This window comes from Sturnira hondurensis, unplaced genomic scaffold, assembly GCF_014824575.4.
Source record: "Sturnira hondurensis isolate 20B ecotype Veracruz unplaced genomic scaffold, ASM1482457v3 Scaffold0017436, whole genome shotgun sequence".
In the NCBI taxonomy this organism is placed as follows: Eukaryota; Metazoa; Chordata; class Mammalia; order Chiroptera; family Phyllostomidae; genus Sturnira; species Sturnira hondurensis.
This window is the reverse complement of record NW_028090067.1, coordinates 62,992-84,878: the sequence shown is the minus strand read 5'-3', so window position 1 is coordinate 84,878 and position 21,887 is coordinate 62,992. Positions and strand designations below refer to the sequence as shown.

Sequence of the window (21,887 nt, the reverse complement as noted above, 5' to 3'; positions counted from 1 at the left end):
AAGCAAATGGACAAGAAAAAAAACCAGGGTAGCAATTCTCAGTCTATCAGACAAAATAGACTTCAAAAAAAGGGCCATAAAGAGAGACCCAGAAGGTCACTTCATACTACTCAAGGGAAGAATCCACCAAGAAGACATTAACATCATAAATATATGTGCACCCAACATAGGAGCACCCAAATATATAAAGAAAATCCTAGAGGACCTCAAGAAAGATATTGACAGCAACACAATTATAGTAGGGGATTTTAACACCCCACTGTCAAAAGTGGACAGATCTTCCAAACAAAATATCAACAAAGATATTGCAGCATTAAACGACACTCTAGATGAAATGGACCTAACTGATATATATAGAGCCCTCCATCCCAAAGCTAAATACACATTCTTTTCAAGTGCACATGGAACATTTTCAAACATAGACCACATGATAGGACACAAAATGAGTCTCAACAATTTCAGGAAAATAGAAATCATACCAAGCATTCTTTCTGATCACAAGGGACTGAAATTGGAAGCCAACCCCACAGGAAAAAACCCAAAACACCCAAAAGCATGGAGACTGAATGATATGCTATTAAACAACGAATGGGTCAAGATTGAAATTAGGGAAGAAATCAAAAAGTTTCTGGAAACTAATGAAAATGAACTCACAACAACCCAAAGCTTTACAGTATAGCTTGAAATCAGGAAATGTGATGCCCCTGATTTGTTCTTTTTCCTCAAATGTATTTCACTATTAAAAGCTTTCTGTCGTTTCACAGAGACATGAGTGGTTTTTTTCTACTTCTGTAAAATATGTCATTGGAATCTTGATGGGGATTGCATTGAACCCATACAAGAAACTAGAAATGTGTTCTTTAGGGATGGCGAGAGGAACATTATCTTACATTTGTATAAGCTATTGTGCCTGGTGCTTACAAACATATGTTTTGCTTTCTAAACAGGGTTTAGAATAGACCATGTGGCTGTCAAAATCCAAAAATACACAATTCTTGTCCAACCTGGAAGTTTTTGAAAATCTGTAATGCAGAGATAATAAATCATTAATATGGTAATATATAACTTAATATTTTAATAAATAATTTATGTCCAGTAATATTTGCATACTAAATCTGCATATTTCTTAAAACTTTTCCACAAAACACTTAAATATTTGTTCATATGCTTGCTCACACATTGCTTTTTATTTTTAAGATTATTTCTGATTTCAAAGCAGGAGGGAATATAACATGTGCATTCTAAAGAAACTTACAGTTCAGGAGAGAGAGTTGTGCCAATTGTCCACACCCAAGATTTATTATTATTTCCCTGGGACAGTCCAATCCATGAAGATATTTCAAACATGTTCAAAAAATTCTATGAGAAAACAAATTTTATGAGAAATTAAGTAAAAGCTAGTATATTAATCTGTATTTGTAAAAACAAATAAAGTTGGCTCACAGTAGAGGAGGAGGTGACAACTAAGTAAACTGCACAGTCCACCAACATCTGGCGACATTAGTGAATAGTAATCAACCACATCCTGATATCCAGGATATGTTGGTCACCCCAACCACCTGGCCCAGCATATCCAAATCCAAAGACCACACGGCCTTGTGTGAATATATAAAGGACTCTGAATCAACATGGAACACCTCAAGAATCACCTGAGTTGAGGCAACAGCTGCAGCAGAACTACCATATTCTAAACAACTGGCCAAAGAAACAGAGAAGTCTATGGGACAGTCTGTATTTCTTCCTACCACCTTCAGTGAACAGCGTGAAAGGAAGATACAGGTTAATTCTTAGTGGCTGAATTCACAACATCACTAACTCTCCAAAGGCCAGCAGCTGACAATGGGAAAGAGTGTTTTGCCTGAGTGAGGAGCCTGTGCCAGAGCATCTGGTGGAATTCCTGAGAAGAGTTTAAATGAAAGGAATCTTGTGTTCTGGAGAAGCTAAACTCACCCTCAAGGTCAGGTGCACAATGAGGGAATTACAGAGGATGACCTCCACCTCATTCATGAGAGTCTTCTCTCAGGCAACCGGAAGTTGATATTATGGATACTAATAAACTTTTTACAGGTCTAGGAATGATAATTCATGAGAAAAGAGGTGTGATGGCATAGAAGCCAAAGTTAAAAATGCAGGGTGCATGTGCAACAAGCCAACAAGCACCGGCCAGGGGCAGATGAATATCAGAAAGAGAGCCCTGCATGTTGCTGTGAGATGCACAAGACTTGGAAGAAAACTACAAGTCTACAACTGTGCTAGCATGAGAGAATAAAATAAAAATCTAAACCTTTATATTTATTTTATTTATTTATTAAAGATTCTATTTATTTAATTTTAGAGAGAGAGGAAGAGAGGGAAAAAGAAAGGGAAGCATGGATTGGTTGCCTCTCCTGTGCTGGATTCCAGACAGATCCTGCAACAACACAGGCACCTGCCCTGAATGGGATCAAACCAGTGACATTTCCCTTTATGGAGCAATGTCCAACCCACTGAGCCACATCAGTCAGGGAAACCTTTGTATTTTCAATGACTGCATTGTAAGCCTTTTGCCTCTGGTTTTGGGGGGCAGGGCTGGGAATATAAGACAGAAAACTGTACTTGAACAAGAATTAAATTAAAAAAAAGAAAATTAAAAAGAAAGAATTTGAATGCAGGTTTTGTTAACATTAAACACTGAAAATGATTTGGGACACTAATAAATTGGCCTTAGAAAAAATGTGACAGTGATATATCAGAGAACTTATTTTGAAAAGCAGCTATTTAAAAATTTGTTTTTTCTTTACCAGTTACATTCAATATTGCTTTGGACCTGTGTATACCTTGAGAGGTGACCACCCCAATGGATCTGGGGCCCATGTGGTACCATGCATATTTATCAGAATATTGTTGATTATATTCTCCATGTTGTGCTTTTCATTGTTGTGACTGTTTTCAAAACTGGCAATTTAAACAAGAAGTACTTGATAAAAGTTTCAAAATTCAAATTCATAAGCTTTTCAGCTACTCTTAGTTTTCATACATAGGTAATCATATTTTACCATTCTTCATTTTAAAAAATTAGATATATGCAATTAACCCACTTCTCTTTTTAAATCAGCATTATTGTTTGTTCCTTTATTTTTATTGATATGAGAGAGAGAGAGCTATCGGTTAGTTGGTCCCCTTAGTGTGGAATGTCTTGGGAGCTTCTTTGTGCACGATGGGGCATAATCAACCAGCATCCTGCGTGTATTTTGATGATGCTCTAACCAGCTGACCTGCTCAGACTGAGCTTATATCAATGTGTTTTAACATTCTAATCAGAATATAGAAAGAGAATTATATAGGTTATAGTTGGTATTTTATAGTATTCTTATATAGCAGTTTGATAAAAAGCAGTGTTTTATATGGCAAGCTATGAGACTCCAAATGGGATCAAATAAAATGTTAAATAACTAAATTTTACATTTGCAACCTAAATAAAGATGATTTCAAAAGTGAAGAACCAAATACAGTTAAGTTTTTTCAGGTTAGAGTGACTCAATTTATAATACAGTTTTACATATTGGACACGTTGAGAAAATGCATCAGCATGATTAGGTGAACGGCAAACATTACAATTTTACACCTCTGAAATTTGATCAGTAAAAATAACATGAGGATTTATTATTGGAGAAAGCAGCTAGAGATTCCAGTAAGAATAGATCAAATTTGTCATCTTCATGTCTAAGACTGCTCCCATGTCTCCCCCAATCCCCTTCTCAGTTCATGAGTAAGAAGTGCAGTTCTTACTGTTTGGGGAATGCTGAAACATCACTGGTGTTACCACAGGGGAAGTCTGATTACTTTGAAAGTGGTGTTTAAACTGCTCATCCTTTTTCAGGTCAAAGTGCTGAATTCACTAAGTTAAAAATGAGGCAGACCATCCTTTTTCTAGTCTATTTGTGTCAAGCATAGTGCCAGCTATAAATATAACGAAAATGTACTCAATATGAGAGCACAGTACAAGAGGTGATATTAACTCTCTACACCTACATGGTTGATAGGAAAAATTTGCACTGTGCAGAAGAAACAAAGATGATCCTGTAAGAAAAATAAGACAAAAGTGATTGGAGAACTGATTTTAAAATTATGAGTCCTCCCTTACAAACACACATACACACAAGTATATCAATCAGCAGAGGATGGACCCATACTGACTGAGGTATTTGAATAAATTTTTCAAAATCATTGGTTGTCCAGTGAGCTATGCATGCCCAGGGGAAACCCAGTAATTGAGTCTAAAAATAAAATAATAACAAGAATTTTAAAACTGAGTAAGCACACTTCAGAAGAGATGATTCCACAGCTAATAGTTTACTGAAGTTACAAAAATATAAATCTAATAAGCAGGTAGGAGGATCCAAATGTATTATACGATGCTATTGAAAATGTGGACTTACCATAATTTTAAAACTATGCAAAGAAACAAAAAAAAATTCTTCATAATCAGGGGTATAAATCAGCCATACATACAATATAACTTTCACTGGGACAAGATATTGGATGTTAATACAAATATTTAATACTAGTTATTATAAACATGTATTTACCTAAAATGTATTTCAAAAATTAAGTTCAAATAACTGAAAATACAACGGCAGTGACAGAACAATTAGGGAAATAAAAATTCTATGAATAAATCAAAATTGTGAGTTAATAAGTGATTACTTACACTAAAAAATGTAATACACTTATATAAATATTGAGACATAGAAGAAAGAATTGATGAAATAAAGCTGGAGTGACAGAAATAATTAATACATGAGAGTAGAGAGAAAGACAGAGAAAATTAATGGAGCCTGAGACCTTTACAACTTTGTCAGTAAAACCAACATCAGTGTAATTATTGCCTGAGAATAAAGAGAGAGACAGAAAAAGCCCCCCCCCCAAAAAAAAGACACAATGAATGATCATCTTCTTGGATTTTATGTTAAAATATGTGAACCCAGGTTTAGAAAGTCATTTATGTAGAAATGATCACCTGCTGTAAATTATGCCACATCAACTAGATAATGATGCAGAAAAGTATGAACTTGACCTGTACCACACAGCCTCACAAACACAGCATACAAAAATATACATTCTCAAAGTATTACAGACTTAAATGTAAAAGTCCATCGATAAAGAAAAAAGATAAACCATAAAGAGTAATGCAGTGAATTATCTTCATGAACTTTGACTAACTTGTTAAATATGTCCAAAATAACCACCAACATCCAAAACGGGATATTGGACTATGGTATCATTAATAAATCCTGGTCATTAAAAACACCAATATAAGAAGAAAAATGCAATTAACAATCAAGAAAGCCATTTGCATCTCACAAATTCCAAAAAGAGTCATATTGAAAGGATAACTATTTCTAAGAAGGAAAATTACAGGTGCCATACAGGCAAAATGGTCAAAAGATATGCATAGACATTTCTCATCCTCACAGTAAAGAAATTCATAATGAATGGTGCTTTGAAAGATGTGTCCAATCAATCAGTGTGAGAAAAATACATATCAATGTCATAGTGATGCTTTTACAGAATGATCAGAACTGGTGACATTAAAATTCCAGGCAGTACTAAGCTTTGGATCATGAAACTATTGGATATAATGTGTATTTTTACAACAAACTAGAAAGGGGAGGAGTAGTTTACATACATATATGTTTTTTACCCTGTAATTTCATTCTAATGCAAAAAGGCAATATATTTTACTTATACACATATACCATTAGAACAACTATATTTTAAAATTATTATTATATTTTTATAAATAACATTTATAGTATATCAATTTATATATATTGTATTGCATATAAAATACTTAAAGCATGATATATTATTTGGAAAAAAGACATATGCAAGGGTTTTTGTTAAGTAATTATTCATAACAACCACATATTAAAAATATCTCTATTCTGAGCAAAATAGATGAAAGAATGTGAGGTATATACAATATAGCAGTGAGAATTAACAAATTCAGGTACATTCAATAATATGGATTAATTGAAAAATACTATGAGGGAGTTAAGGCAGACACATAAAATGCATAATGAATTATTCCCATTACAAAAAATTCAAAATTAAGAAAGATAATTTATGATATAAAATACCAGCATAGTGATTAAGTGAGGGAAGAGGGGAAGTTACGAGATAGTTCACATGAGCAGGCTGGCAACACCTATTTCAGGACGAATTTCAGTTTGCAACATGCACAATCATTTCTATAGTCTCCACGATGCATGGTAAAATTAAGTAGCAAAGTTTACTTTAGGAAAAAAAGCATTAATAGTGTTGGGAACCGCTCTGCGTGGTTTCAGGAATTGTAACTACCCCCCATGGCTAAGGATGAGTGAGTGACCTCCAGAATTGGAGCCACAAGAGACAAAGGCTTGTCTCTGGTAGCAAACGCTGCCTCAGTTTCCTCCCCTTGCCCCCAAAGCATGGTTGATATTGTTGATGGGTAAGACTCCTCACAGTGAAGGGCAACCGAAGCCAGACTCAATCACTTGGGAGGCCATCATGGAAAGACTGGGGGGCTGCGATGAACAGGGAGCAATGGACCCTTGTTTCCCAGCTGTGTGACATAGCCCCAGTCCCCATGTCCTCTGGGAGAAGCGCTTCCTGGCTCTAATCCACTTAAGCTTGAAAACCTGATGGGGAGGGGTGCAGCTCCTTATCTTGCTGGAGGGGTATGGGTGGGTGATATCTGGCATCAGAAAGAATTCCTAAAAATCCTGTGAAACCTGCTTTGCTAAGAGTGCTTTTATTCATATATTAAGGGTCCGAGCAGGAAATGACTATATCTTCCAAAGTTTCTGAAAACCCCTTCCTGAAAGACTCTGACACAGACTAAGCCCTCAGATTTCTTTGAAATGTTATCTTCTGTTTGATCCTGTCACCCTGTATTCCTATGTATTACAACCCAATAAAAGCCCCCGGAGGAAGGGGCTCCTGGCCTTTTTCCTCTGAGAAACTGGCCACCTCTCCTCCCCAAGCAGATCATGTCTTGGTGATATTTACTTTCATCCCTGGTGGACAGGGGGACTTGAGGGCAAAGTCGACCCTCAGTATAGAAGCATGATTGTCTATGAAAATCAAGAACTGAAAATTATCAAATGCACATTAATGGCATAAAATATAAATCAAATATTATAGAATCAAACAATAAAATACTAACAATCTTTACAATAAATTAGAGATATATATGAAAGCATGAATGAATTCCATAGAAATATAAAATAAAATACTCTTAGAAATAAAATGTTGGAAACATTAAAAACCTTACCATTTCTTCTTCATTATCTATATAGAGCAGGCTAGAGTCCTTAGAAGCACAGGCCATCAAACTCTCATTCCACGTCTTTTGTTCAGTGCTGATGTAATAGCAGTTGTTCGAATACACTAACCACTCTGGTGGACATCGACCACAATGATATGCTGAGGAAAGATTATGGATTGTCACACAGAACAATATGAATTTTAAAATGAAAATTTATTTTAGTATTTGCATAGGTATAGACAAATTAGTGCACAATATATATACATACCCTCACAGACTGGCATATATAAAGCACAGTACACTCACATACACTCATACACACTCACAGAGAAGAGTCAGCTCCTCACTCCCTAATTCATGTGCCTATGTTAAGCAAACACAAAACAAAAATATCCACCTTCTGTATGTCCTGAATGTCAATGAAAGGAACCACATTTTTAGAAACCAAAATTATCTTTCAACCAATTGGCAACAATGAGTATGGTGAATTTAAATGAATATTTCTTCATATTTTTGCATAAGAAATATGCTCTTCTATACTCATTATTTATGTACTTCTACTGCCTGTATCATAATTTGTTCCCCCCAACAAAAAAACAATCTATAAATTTTGACTCTGTTAGAGACAAGGCATACACTGTATTAATATTGGAACATAGAAAATAATTAGGTACCTTTCTGGTTCCCTGGTTTCTGATTCCCTGTTTGGTTCACTGTTAAAATAATATATAATTTATATTATACACAAGAAAGAAGAAATATTCTGCACCAGTATTACATTAACTAGAAAAGAGAAGTAATTATTATAAAAAATTAATGTTGGTCTACATAAATCATAATACTTTTGTTTCTTACTTTGAAATGTAGTATATTTTCTAGGATTAAAATGAACTGGAATAAAATTGGTTTTACCAAGAAAAATTAATGAAGCTATGATAATCTTGGAGACAATATTTCAAAAGCCTTGAGAACCAAACTTCACCAATCTTACACTATTGGGATTAATCAATATGAAGAATTTATTTGTATTTCTCAATAAAGTGTCCTAAAGTATGACTTGAATTTTGCCACAAGAACATCTATGGATATATGGGATATATATGTGTATATATACACAAAGATACATTTTTGAAATTTTTATTTATTTATTGTTGTTCAAGTACAATTGTCTTCATTTTCTCCCCACCCCATCCACCCCCACCTTCCACCCTGGAACTCACCTTTTTTTTTGTTTTTTTTCCATGTGTCCATTATGCATGTTCCTTGATGGCCCTTCCTCTCTTCTTCCTCATTATCCCTCTCCCCTCTCCCCTCTTGTTACTGTCAGTTTGTTCTTCAATGCAATGTTTCTGGTTCTATTTTGCTTGTTTGTTTTGACAATTAGTTCCACTTATAGCTGAAATCATATGGTATTTGTCTTTCACATCCTGGCCTATTTCACTTAGCATAATGCTCTCAAGATCCATCCATACTATTGTGAAAGGTACGAACTCTTTCTATCTTTCTGCTATGTAGTATTCCATTCTGTAAATGTACCATAGTTTTTTGACCCACTCATTTACTTGTGGGCATTTAGGTTGCTGCCAGCACTTGGCTATTATAAATTGTACTGCTATGAACATTTGAGAAAATATATATGGCAATGATAACTCGAACAAAGGTTCAATCTCCAATGTTTACAAAGAACTCACATGACTCCTCTCCAAGATGACACACAACCCAATTAAAAAATGGGCAAAGAACTTAAACTAGTTTTTAAAATAATGCAGATGCTCATCTGAAGATGTCCACCTTGGACAAATTCAGAATAATAATTTGCACTTACTCTAAAGATATACTTTAAAATGAGAGTTTTAAAGCATTATATGCTATAGTATTATGAAGTGTTTGGAAACACTGATGAACTTAAAAGTGAAGAGTTTCATATAATTTTATGATAATTTACTTACATTGATTAACAGCTTTTGTTACCACAGTGCACATCAGAACAAGGCAGGTGACCCCTAGTATCCCAGCAATGAGCTTCTCTGGAGGTGGCAGGGCTGCTGAGGGAGGGAAATGGAAACACTGAGAAAGGAGGGATGGAGACAATTATCTGGACAGTTTACACATAAAGAATCATATCCATAAACTTGGACCCCAACCCGTATCTACGACTATAATCTTCCTCTCAGAATATGTTATTGTATTTTCACTAAGTATAATGCTCTATGAGTTACTGGTCAAAGACTGCAACTTACAAGTGTCTGAATAAAATTAGTCCTCAGCTTTCATCTGAGAATAACACATTCCAACTTCAAGTCCTGATCCTTAAGATGAAAAACATATATAAGCTTATCCCCTTCTCTTTCTCACACGTCTGCACCCAGCTACACATCCCAGAACAGTGACACTGTGTCTGTTGAATGTGTTACCTCTGCAGTGGTCACTCTTGTCACTCCCTCGAAGATCCAGGGAAGCATTTTGAAGATTTAATTCTGCATAGGTTAGTTCCTGCTCAGTTCCTGGAGTGGAGCCTTTAGTGCCCTTAGGTTTCATGTGCTGTCTCTTTGCGTCCTTAGCCAGATTCAGTTCTGCATAGGCTACTTTTTGGTCAGTCATCTCTGCAGCTGAGTGGTGGCCGAGACTGTGTGTTATAACATGTGTGCTAATAAATAAATGACACAGACACTGAAGAGGTCCCTCACAGTGACACTGGGCAGGGTAGGGGTTGAGTATTGGGCTCATTTCCCAGTTGAAGAATCTGAAGTTCTGGTTCTAAATTCCTTAGACCTTTAAACTAGTGCCTCATGGTGATACAATATATAAGATATTCTACATTTGACAATGTATTATTAGTTTGAGTAATGAAAAGCAATAAATTAGTGAGGAAAAATCACTTTCATAAATAATAACATCCTCATTAATTTAAAGCCAGATTCCACAGCAATATTTTAACACCATTAGCATGCTGGTATTAAAAATAAAATGCTGTATTAGGAAAGAGAGACTCACAATATTTATGATAAATTTGAAGTTGAATAATGATTAAAGACTGAGTGACCTCAAGATGGGGCACTAATTGTGTTGACATATATAGTAGTTTTCTGAACTAAATTTTTATTTAGTGACATGCATTTATTCATTAAAGTGGATGAGTTGTTATCAAATGATCTTGATTTTGAATGACAAATCATTACAAATAAAAATGTTTCATATGTTAAAAAAACTCTGTCAGGCTAAACTCATTCAAGACCTAAACAATATTAACAACAAAACAACAACAGTGAAATTTTAAAAATGCTTATGTTACACAAGAAATTGGCAACTGAGTTAACGGCAAAGATATAAAAGCATGAAGTGAGAAATAAATACGTGTAGATCCTTTATATTAGAAAACTGTCATTTCAAACTTCCAGACAGTTCCCATGCATGTTAAACTCAGGGCTCCTTCAGTTGTGTGAGCCATAGTAATGAATCAGATGGTGTAATTAAATAATTCAGTCAGCGGGCTCTGTGGCTAGTGAGTTCTAAAATTAATTCTGGCTCTGAAATTCGCAATGTATGACCTTTATAAAGCTACATAGTGTCTGGGAACGTAGTTTTCTGATATAAAGTGGGAATAAAAACATGTAAACATAATACATTTTAAAAATTTAATATTTCACCTTTTTTAAGATCTCAATAATATTTTACCTATTCTAACATAATTTGAACACATTTTTCATGTTATTTCCAATTCATACCAGTTGAATGCTGTAGCTTAATTCATTAGGCAAAGTGATAATTAGTGTGATAGGCTCTCTGAGCAACTATTGTTGCTCAAGTTTTAGAAAGTCTTTTGATTGTTTATAATTAAGCTGCAGTTAGTATTTTATGAGACTACTTCATCCTGGTTTTTATTGAAAGCCAACTGCATTTATTTAATCTAATTAAGTGTATAAAATATTATATTTGATCTCCATAATTAATACAATTACTTTTAAAGTTTCCTTTTAAAGTCTGGGCTAAATATAAACTAATATATAATTATATCTATATTGATTATAAAATAAGAATAGCCATTCCTTTTCATAATTCTTATAAGCGTTTAACTTTAAATTGTTTTGATTAACACACTCAATTATTCTTGTACATACAAGAATATATACACTTGAATAATTGTTCACAAGCAAGAATTTGAGTAGCTCAAGATATCCGCCAACATATTTCATATTTTATTCTTGATATTTTACTCTAAATTCTTTAAATAAAATACCGATATTCTTTGACTTGATCATATATTAACCGTACCTCACTTATATCACATCTTATGTTGCATTCTTCTTCTACATGAGATGGGCTAAGAGACAGACAGGAGAGGAGAGACACATACCTTCTGAAAGCCAGAAAGTCCTGCATCTTTTAGCAGGAGACCAGCTAACTCTTGTAAACAAACAATCTCTGTGGTCTTCACTCTACTCTGTGGACTGACCTGTGAAGGCTCAGAGTGAGACACGAGTGCAAAAAGCTCATTTCTCATTAATGTGTCACTTAACATTTGAACAGGAAATCTCACAGTTCAGCTATTTTGAAGACTGGGTATCTCATCACACACCTGCAGAACCTAGGAGACTTTGGGCTGGTGGCGAGTCATTCAGTTTGTTCTTTGGCAAATGTATCTGGAAATTGTTTTCTTAATCTGAAAGGAATTAAGAAATTCCTTTACATTGCCTGGGTTGCTGGCCAGATCCCCAGTAGGGGATGTGCTACAGGCAACCACACATTGATGTTTCACTCCTCTCTTTCTCTCTCCCTTCCCCATATCTCTAAAATAAATAAATAAAATCTTTAAAAAAAAATCTCTAGTATGAGGAGAAAAATGTAATGAACAGTCAAGAAAGCCATTTGCATGCATCTCACAAATTTAAAAAACAGTCATATCCAAAGGATAACTAGTTCTAAGAAGGAAAATAACAGGTAACACACAGGAGAAATGGTCTAGAGGCATGAATGGACACTTCTCATTCTCACAGTACAGAAATTCATGATGAATTGTGCTCTGAAAGATGTATTCAATCAATCAGTATGTGGAAAATAGCTATCAATGTCACAGTGATGCTTTTATATAATGACCAGAACTGGTGGCATTAAAATTCCTGCCAGTACTAAGATTTGGATCATGAAACTATTGGATATAATGCATATTTATATAACAAACTAAAAATAGGGATAATTTACATACACATATATTTTTGACCCTGCAATTTCAATCTGATGCAAAATGGCAATACATTTTACTTATACACATATACCAATATAACAACTATATTTATAAATTATTATTATATGATTATAAACAACATTGGCAGAATATCAATTCATATATGTATTATTGTATATAAATTAGTATAAATATATATTATTTGGAAAAAATAAATGCACAAGAATTTTTATGAAATAATTATTCATAACAACCACATATTACAAATAACTCTATTCTAAGTAGAATAGACTAAAGAATATCTGGTATATACAATACAGCACTGAAAATTAACAAACTTCAGGTACATTCAATACTGTGAATTAATTGAAAAATATTATGAGTGAGTTCATGGAGACATGTAAAATACACAATAAATGACTCCCATTACATAAAATACAAAGTTAGGCAAAAATAATTTCTGATATAAAATCCCAGATTAGTGGTTAAGTGAGGGGAGAGGAGAAGTTATGAGAGTGTGCACAGGAGCAGATTGGCAACGCCTATTTCATGATCCAATTTCAGTCTGTAACACGCACAATCACATCTATAGTCTCCATGATACATGGTACAATTAAGGAGCAAAGTTTACTTTAGGAAAAAAAGCACTTACAGAAGCATGATTGTCTATGAAAATCAAGAACTGCAGATTATCAAATGCACATTAATGGCATAAAATATAAATCAAATATTATAGAGTCAAACAATAAAATATTAATAATCTTTATAATAAATTACAGATACATACAAAAGTATGAATCAATTCTATAGAAATATAAATAAAATGCCCTTTTAAATAAAATGTTGGAAACACTAAAAATCTTACCATTTCTTCTTCATTATCTACATAGAGCAGGTTAGAGTCCTTAGAAGCACAGGCCATCAGACTCTCATTCCATGTTTTGTGTTCAGTGCTGATGTAATAGCAGTTGTTGGAATACATTAACCACTCTGGTGGGCAATGACCACAATGATCTGCTAAAGGAAGATATGTATTGTCATCCAAGAACAATATGAATTTTAAAATGAAAAATTATTTTAGTGTTTGCATAGGCATAGACAAATTAGTGCACAATATATGTATATACCCTCACAGACTGGCATATATAAAGCACAGTACACTCATACACACTCACACACACTCACAGAGAAGGGTCAGCCCCTCACTTCCTAATTCATGTGCCCATATTAAGCAAACACAAAACAAAAATATCTACTTTCTGTATGTCCTGAATATCAATGAAAGAAACCATATTTTTAGAAACCAAAATTATCTTTTAACCAATTGGCAACAATGAGTATGATGAATTTAAATGAATATTTCTTCATATTGTTGTATAAGAAATATGCTCTTCTATACTCATTATTTATGTACTTTTACTGCCTGTATCATAATTTGTTCCCCCCAACAAATTAATTCACCAAAACAATTAATACCAAATTAAAGATTTAGGGGAAGAATATCTCAAAAGACTTTGGATCACATTTTACCATTTCTAAAAATATTGGTTTAACCAATCTCAAGAATTAATTTGTATTTATCAAAAAGGTCTTTAGATTCCTAATACATAAATTTGAGTAATGAAATCAAAATACACAAATGGATGCAAAAAAGCCTTTACAATCATTCTCTTATTTATGTACTTGACAAATTCAGAATAACTTTCCACGTTTATCTAAATGATGACTTTAAAATGAGAGCTCTGTTCCAAATATATTAAAATGTTTAGAGGCACTGAGATTCATTAAACTGAGAAGTTCTGTTAAAATATTTTAAAAACTTACACAGAATCATTCTTACTATACTGTACATCAAGACGAAGCAGATGACTCCCAGGATCCCAGCAATGAGCTTCCCTGGTGGCGATGGTGAACATGCAGCAAGAGAGAAACAGATGGAGACATTGGTTGGACAGTTTTCAGAGAGAAACCAAATGAACAGAGAATCACATGAATAAACTTGAACCATCCCCAAACCTGGTCTTTCACAGCAATCTGCCCCTCAGAATAAGCCACTGCCTTGTCAGGAAATATGATCCTCCCTGAGTTCAGACAACGATGTCTGAAGAAATCAGTCCCAGATTTCATATTAAGACACCGTTTTGCAACTTTAAGCTCTGATCTTCACAAATGAAAAAATAGGTGAGCTAATTCCCTACTTTTCCCCCCAACACTTCTTCACACCAACTGCACATCCCAGGACACTTCTACTGTGTGTCTGTTAAATGTGTCACCTGTGCAATGGTCCTTGTCATTCCCTTGAATATCTTGAGAAGCTTTTTGAAACTCTATGTCCACAGAGGACATTTGCTGTTCGGTTTGTAAAATGGAACTTTTCAGGCCCTTGCCTTCCCTTTGCTGTCTCCGTGAGTCCTTAGCCTGATGCAGTTCTGAGTGGTTTTCTTGTTGGAGATCCATCTCTGCAGCTGAGTAACATCAGGGATGGTGCCTATGATGACGGTACTTCAGTGTGAATACGTGATGTGAATGACAACAAGATCCCCAGAAGAGACAGTGTGGGTGAAGTGTGAGAGAAGAAAGAGTAGACACCTTGCATTTGACCAAGGTGAAGTCCTGTTCTAATTGACTTAGAAATTTAAATAGATGATTCTGAGAGAAAAATGGTTTTTAAAATGATATTCTATGTTTGACATGATATTATTAGTTAAAGCAATGAAAAGTAACAAGTTAGTAAAGCATAAAGTAGATCAGACTAATATCTTTATAAAGTCAGATTTCACTGAAATATTTTAACACTGTTAGAATAACTGTGAAAACTAAAATGCTCTATGAAAATAACAATGAACCGATTTTAATGACAATTTCTAAATCTAATATTTAAAGACTGAGTGTTCTAAAGTTGGAGGAATAGTACTGTTAGCATATATGGTAATTGACTGTAATAAATTAATGTAATTCAGTCACTTACAATTATTAGATCAAAGGACAGAAGAGGTGCTAGCAAATATTTCATTTTGAATAATTGTAGACTTCTGAGAGATCAGTTAAATTTTAATAAAAATTTTTATATGTTGAAAATGTTACATCACATACTAAAGTTACTCAAAACTCAATAAATAATAAAAGCAACAGAACATCAAAGGATTTTTTAACATATTTTACAACAGTAACTTGTAACTTATTTAATGGTTGAGATATCACACAAAGTGATAAGTAAATGTGTTGTAGATCATTTATGGAGGAAAGTGCTGCTGCAAATGTCCAGAAAGATCCATGGCTGTCAAATTCCATGAAGGTAGCTTCAGTGCCCATTAAAATGTAATAAATCAGGAAATGGAATTTAATAATTCAGGCACTAGACCCTGCAGTCAGTGACAGTTGGAATACAGTCTGCCTTTGAAATTTAAAATGTACCACCTTTAGTGATTAGTGTCTAACAACCTAGTTTGCTAATTAAAGTGGGAATGAAAATAGGTGAGATACAATGCATGGAAAACACTTAATACACAATCTGACATTTACAAGCTTTCCAAAGTCACTTAATTTAATTATGGTAACACAATTGCTGTGTTACTCTTTTTACTTATATCGAACAGTGTAACAATTCCTGCCACAGGAGCATCTTATCAATGTGGCATCTCTTATTGCAATGTTTTGCTCAATTTCTAAAAAGCTTTTGATTGTTTATAATGAAGTTTGAATAACCATTTTACAGAGATTACTAAATCTTGATTTTTACTGCAAGTCAAAGAGCTTTTATTTAACTGAAATGCATTTTTCAAGAATTATGTTTGACCTTCATGATTTGATGAATTCATTTTAATGATCTATTTTTATGGTTTGGATTAAATATGAAGTAATACACATACATTATTATGTCTGTTAATTTCAAAACCCAAAGTTAACTGCTCCTTGTCATAATGCTTCCAGCTTTCCATTTAAGTTATGCTGATTTTCAAAGTGAAATATGCATGTGGTGTGTTTGTTAGTAATTTTGCACAGGCAAAAATTTGATTTTTTTCATATTTCACACTTTACCCTAAAGTATACAGAAATGAATACCAGTGTTTTCTTTGATTTGATCGTATATTCATTGTACTTGGTTTATATCACATCCAGCATTTGCAAATTCCCATTCCATGAATCAGGTCAGTAGGGAGACAGGAGGGTAGAGACACATACCTCTGGGAGCCAGAGTGTCGTGCATTCTTCACAGGAGACCTGCTGACTCCCGTCTCCCAGCAGTGTCTGTGGGCCTCACACATCGCCCCCTGATCACTGAGACTGAAGCCAAAGTAGAAAAAAAGCAGATTTCTCATCACTGTGTCACTTAAAGTTTGAACAGGAAATTCTTACACTTGGGCAACTTTAAGATGGCTTATCTCATCACACATAGGAGACTGTGAGGTTGCGGAGTGTCATTTAGTTTGTGCATTCGTAACTGCCCCTGAGAAATCACTTGCATATTCCCAAAGATTTCTTGGACAAAAAAATTTACCCACACTACTCTTAACTCACTTACATCTTATAATTTACAAACACTGAAAATGTAGGCTGTCTTAAGAGTATCTTATATGTTTTACTTGGAAAATGTTGCTAAATACTGGCATTACTTAAATATATTTATATGCTCACTGCTCACTGCTTGTATTTTAATAGAAATATTTGTTGTAAATGACAAAACCCAAAATATAACTATGTAGGATGAAGACAAATGTAATTTTAAAAAATTTAAGCTAATCAAAATGGGGGAGGCCAGAAAAAGTAGTTTTGAAAACACAAGTGAAATGACACATGAATCTCAGAAGAAATAAAACACTAAATCTGAGTCATTTAGTGTGTATCAAATGGAATTATTTTTACCCATCTCATAGTGTATCAATAAAAGAGAAAATATTTATCTCTTATCTGTAGTGAGTTATAATGAAAAGTACCATGTGGCCCAGAAATCCCACTTCTGGCTATTAGTCCAAAGGGACACAATTATTATGAAGAAGTATCTGAATTCCCAGGTTCATCGAAGCATTATGCACTTTAATGAAGGTATGAAAGAAACCTAAGTGTGTTTGATGGATGAATGGATTTTAAAAAGTTATACACGCACACAATGAATTATTATTCAGCCATGAGAAAAAGGAATTTCTCCCACTGGTGACCTGGATGAACCTGAGGCATTTTGCTGAGTGAAATAAGTGAGACAAAGAAAGACTAAAACTGTCTGGTATCATTTACATGTGAAATTTAAAAATAACAAATTCAGAGAACAGTGGTTGTCAGAGGCTGGGAGTAAGAATTTAAGGAGAAGTTGGCAAAAGACTTCAAACTTTTGCTTAGAAGAGAAAGAAGCCTAGAAATCTAACGTATCACTGGTGGCTACTTTGGATAACACTGTATTACATAACTAAAGTTCACTAAGAATGGACCTTATATTCTTACCAAAGGGGAATAAGGTAAAAAATAAATGGTGGATTGTAAGACTTTCAATTGATATGTGAACTGTTGCATATGAGAAGTGCTAAAAGATTATTTTACAAATTGTAGTTACAAAATTGTCATGCAGATGTAAGTGATAGGAAATATAGCCAATAATATTCAAGTAATCACATAAAGTGTGCAGTGGGTACTAGACTTACTCAGGGATCACTTCACAAGTTGTATAAGGGTCTGACCACTGTGCTGTATAACTGAAACTACTCTACAATGATATTGGGTGTCAACTGTAATTGAAAACTAAAAATTAAAGTAAAATTGAATTTGCAAAAATAAATTATTTTATAATATGCTTTGATCTCATTGTATAGGTGCGCTTTTTGAAACCCGATGAACAACATCATTACTTATTACCTGTTACATTCTGAGAATAATTGAAGTCAGAGAATCATGGAATGAAATGCATGGTCTTTAAGCCATGCAATTCATTAACACAAAAGAACAGAAAAGCCAACACACTTTTCCTAAGGCTGTGATATGCTTGTGCATTTGGTTTCAAAAAAAAGGGTAGTAGGATATTTTCTATTTGGGGGGACAGGCAAAATTATATAAAGTTTTAAGCTGAATTATTGGGAAATTCTTTTTTTAATTTATTTAACAAATAAAATGAAGAAATGTGTTTATAGCATCAAAGTTTATTTCTATTACAGCATTGCAGAGAGAAACCATCATCTGACTGATGTTTTTACTCTGTAAGAAATTGACTTAGCATGTGAATTAGTCCAAAGTGAGTTAGCTGGGAAATACCCACTCAAAAGAAAAGTCTGCAGTCTCAGGTAGGGCATACGCTGCCATACTTTTTGTAATTCTTTTTTCTCTGCTTTTATTCTGTCCCTAAATTGTCAAAATCAATAAATGTTATAGTATAGTGAAGACATAGCCTTATACTCAGAAACATAAACAGGCAAAGAATGAGCATTTGGTCTGGTCTCTCCACTTGTTTTTTAAGATTTTATTTATTTACTTTTAGAGAGTAGGGAGGGAGGGAGCAAGAGAGAGGAAGAAACACAGTGTGTGGCTGCTTCTCACACACCCCCTCCTGGGGACCTGGCCTGNTGTAGATCATTTATGGAGGAAAGTGCTGCTGCAAATGTCCAGAAAGATCCATGGCTGTCAAATTCCATGAAGGTAGCTTCAGTGCCCATTAAAATGTAATAAATCAGGAAATGGAATTTAATAATTCAGGCACTAGACCCTGCAGTCAGTGACAGTTGGAATACAGTCTGCCTTTGAAATTCAAAATGTACCACCTTTAGTGATTAGTGTCTAACAACCTAGTTTGCTAATTAAAGTGGGAATGAAAATAGATGAGATACAATGCATGGAAAACACTTAATATTCAATCTGACATTTACAAGCTTTCCAAAGTCACTTAATTTAATTATGGTAGCACAATTGCCGTGTTACTCCTTTTACTTATATCAGTGTAAAAATTCCTGCCAAGGGAGCATCTTATCAATGTGGCATCTCTTATTGCAATGTTTTGCTCAATTTCTAAAAAGCTTTTGATTGTTTATAATTAAGTTTGAATAATCATTTTACAGAGATTACTAAATCTTGATTTTTACTGCAAGTCAAAGAGCTTTTATTGAACTGAAATGCATTTTTGAAGAATTATGTTTGACTTTCCTGATTTGATGAATTCATTTTAAGGATCTATTTTTATGGTCTGGATTAAATATGAAGTAATATACATATATTATCATGTCTGTTAATTACAAAATCCAAAGTTAACTGTTCCTTGTCGTGATGCTTTCAGCTTTCCCTTTAAGTTATGCTGATTTTCAAACTGAAATATGATGTACTATGTTTGTTAGTAATTTTGCAGAGGCAAAAATTTTAATTTTTTCAAATTTTACACTTCTCCCCAAAGTATACAGAAATGAATACCAGTATTTTCTTTGATTTGATTGTATATTCATTGTACTTTGTTTGTATCACATCCAGCATTTGCAAATTCCCATTCCATGAATCAGGTCAGTAGGGAGGCAGGAGGGTAGAGACACATACCTCTGGGAGCCAGAGTGCCGTCCATCCTTCACAGGAGACCTGCTGACTCCCGTCTCCCAGCAGTGTCTGTGGGCCTCACACATCACCCCCTGAACACTGAGACTGAAGCCAAATTAGAAAAAAAGCAGATTTCTCATCACTGTGATACTTAAACTTTGAACAGGAAATTCTTACACTTGGGCAACTTTAAGATGGCTTATCTCATCACACACCTCCAGAACATAGGAGACTGTGAGCTTGTGGATTGTCATTTAGTTTGTGCATTCCTAAGTGCCCCTGAGAAATCATTTGCATATTCCCAAAGATTTCTGGGACAAAAAAATTTACCCACACTACTCTTAACTCACTTACATCTTAAAATTTACAAACACTGAAAATGTAGGCTGTCTTAAGAGTATCTTATATGTTTTACCTGGAAAATGTTGCTAAATACTGGCATTACTTAAATATATTTATATACTCACTGCTTCTCAGTTATGATGGAAGAAGATAATATCATAATCCCATTAGCAATAGGTACGCAATGGTATTTGTCACTAATATTCTGAGGAATGGCTGAATTTTCAATGTAGAGTAACTGTCACAAATATTAATGCCCAAACTTACCTCCTCAATTTCTCTGCCATTTTTTAATGGCTTCATTAATTTTGTTATTTTTATGTGAGGAATTTATATTTCCCTTGATGAAAATTAGTGTCTCTGAATGAGAAAACATTAAACAACATGTACTATACTATAATGTAAAAGATTAAAATATGAAGTTGCTACTTATTATATTATTCATTAATTCTTTTTCCAATCATAAATAGCTGTCTGTATTTTAATAGAAATATTTGTTGTAAATGACAAAAGCCAAAATATAACTATGTAGGATGAAGACAAATGTAATTTAAAAAAATTTAAGCTAATCAAAATGGGGAAGCCAGAAAAAGTAGTTTTGAAAACACAAGTGAAATGACACATGAATCTCAGAAGAAATAAAACACTAAATCTGAGTTATTTAGTGTGTATCAAATGGAATTATTTTTACCCATCTCATAGTGTATCAATAAAAGAGAAAATATTCATCTCCTATTGGTAGTGAGTTATAATGGAAAGCACCGTGTGGCCCAGCAATCCCACTTCTGGGTACATACCCAAAGGGACACAATTATTACAAAGAAGTATCTATATTCCCAGGTATTTGAAGCATTATGCACCTTAATGAAGGTATGAAAGAAACCTAAGTGTGTTTAATGGATGAATGGATTTTAAAAAGTTATTCACACACACAGTGAATTATTATTCAGCCATGAGAAAAAGGAATTTCTCTCACTGGTGACCTGGATGAACCTGAAGGCATTTTGCTGAGACAAAGAAAGACTAAAGCTGTCTGGTATCATTTACATGTGAAATTTAAAAATAACAAATTCAGAGAACAGTGGTTGTCAGGGGCTGGGAGTAAGAGTTTAAGGAGAAGTTGGTAATAGAGCTCAAACTTTCACTTAGAAGAGGAAGAAGCCTAGGAATCTAACCTATCACTTGGTGGCTACAGTCGATAACACTGTATCACGTAACTAAAGCTCACTAAGAATGGACTTTATGTCTTACTGAAGGGGAATAAGGTAAAAAATAAATGGTGGATTGTAAGACTTTCAATTGATATGTGAACTGTTGCATATGAGAAGTGCTAAAAGATTATTCTACAAATTGTAGTTACAAAATTGTCATGCAGATGTAAGTGATAGGAAATATAACCAATAATATTCAACTAATCACATAAAGTGTGCAGGGGGTGCTATACTTACTTGGGGATCACTTCACAAGTTGTATAAGGGTCTGACCACTGTGCTGTATACCTGAAACTACTCTACAATGATATTGGGTGCCAACTGTAATTGAAAAATAAAAATTAAAGTAAAATTGAATTTGCAA

General features: G+C 34.0%; 1 protein-coding gene and 1 pseudogene across 1 annotated transcript; one reads left to right on the top strand and one right to left on the bottom strand.

Moving 5' to 3' along the window:
- Nucleotides 1-670: 670 nt before the first annotated feature.
- LOC119002415 (NKG2-A/NKG2-B type II integral membrane protein-like) lies at nt 671-14,930 on the bottom strand. Its single transcript, XM_037068339.1, has 6 exons — nt 14,747-14,930; nt 14,298-14,387; nt 7,966-8,004; nt 7,298-7,449; nt 1,256-1,359; nt 671-1,022 (listed from the first exon to the last, which is right to left on the bottom strand). The coding sequence occupies exons 1-6, from the start codon at nt 14,928-14,930 to the stop codon at nt 902-904; spliced, it is 690 nt and encodes a 229-aa protein (XP_036924234.1). The 3' UTR covers nt 671-901.
- Nucleotides 1,540-2,256, top strand: LOC119002189 (syntaxin-7-like; annotated as a pseudogene).
- Nucleotides 14,931-21,887: the final 6,957 nt, after the last annotated feature.

Excerpts from the sequence above, each read along its gene's own strand:
- LOC119002415 (XM_037068339.1), bottom strand. The coding sequence starts at position 14,930 with ATGGATCTCCAACAAGAAAACCACTCAGAACTGCATCAGGCTAAGGAC. Across the intron at positions 14,388-14,746 it reads TGACAAGGACCATTGCACAG|GTTCACCATCGCCACCAGGG; the intron begins GTGACACATTTA and ends CTCTTGCTGCAT. Across the intron at positions 1,360-7,297 it reads TAGATAATGAAGAAGAAATG|AATTTTTTGAACATGTTTGA; the intron begins GTAAGGTTTTTA and ends GTTTTCTCATAG.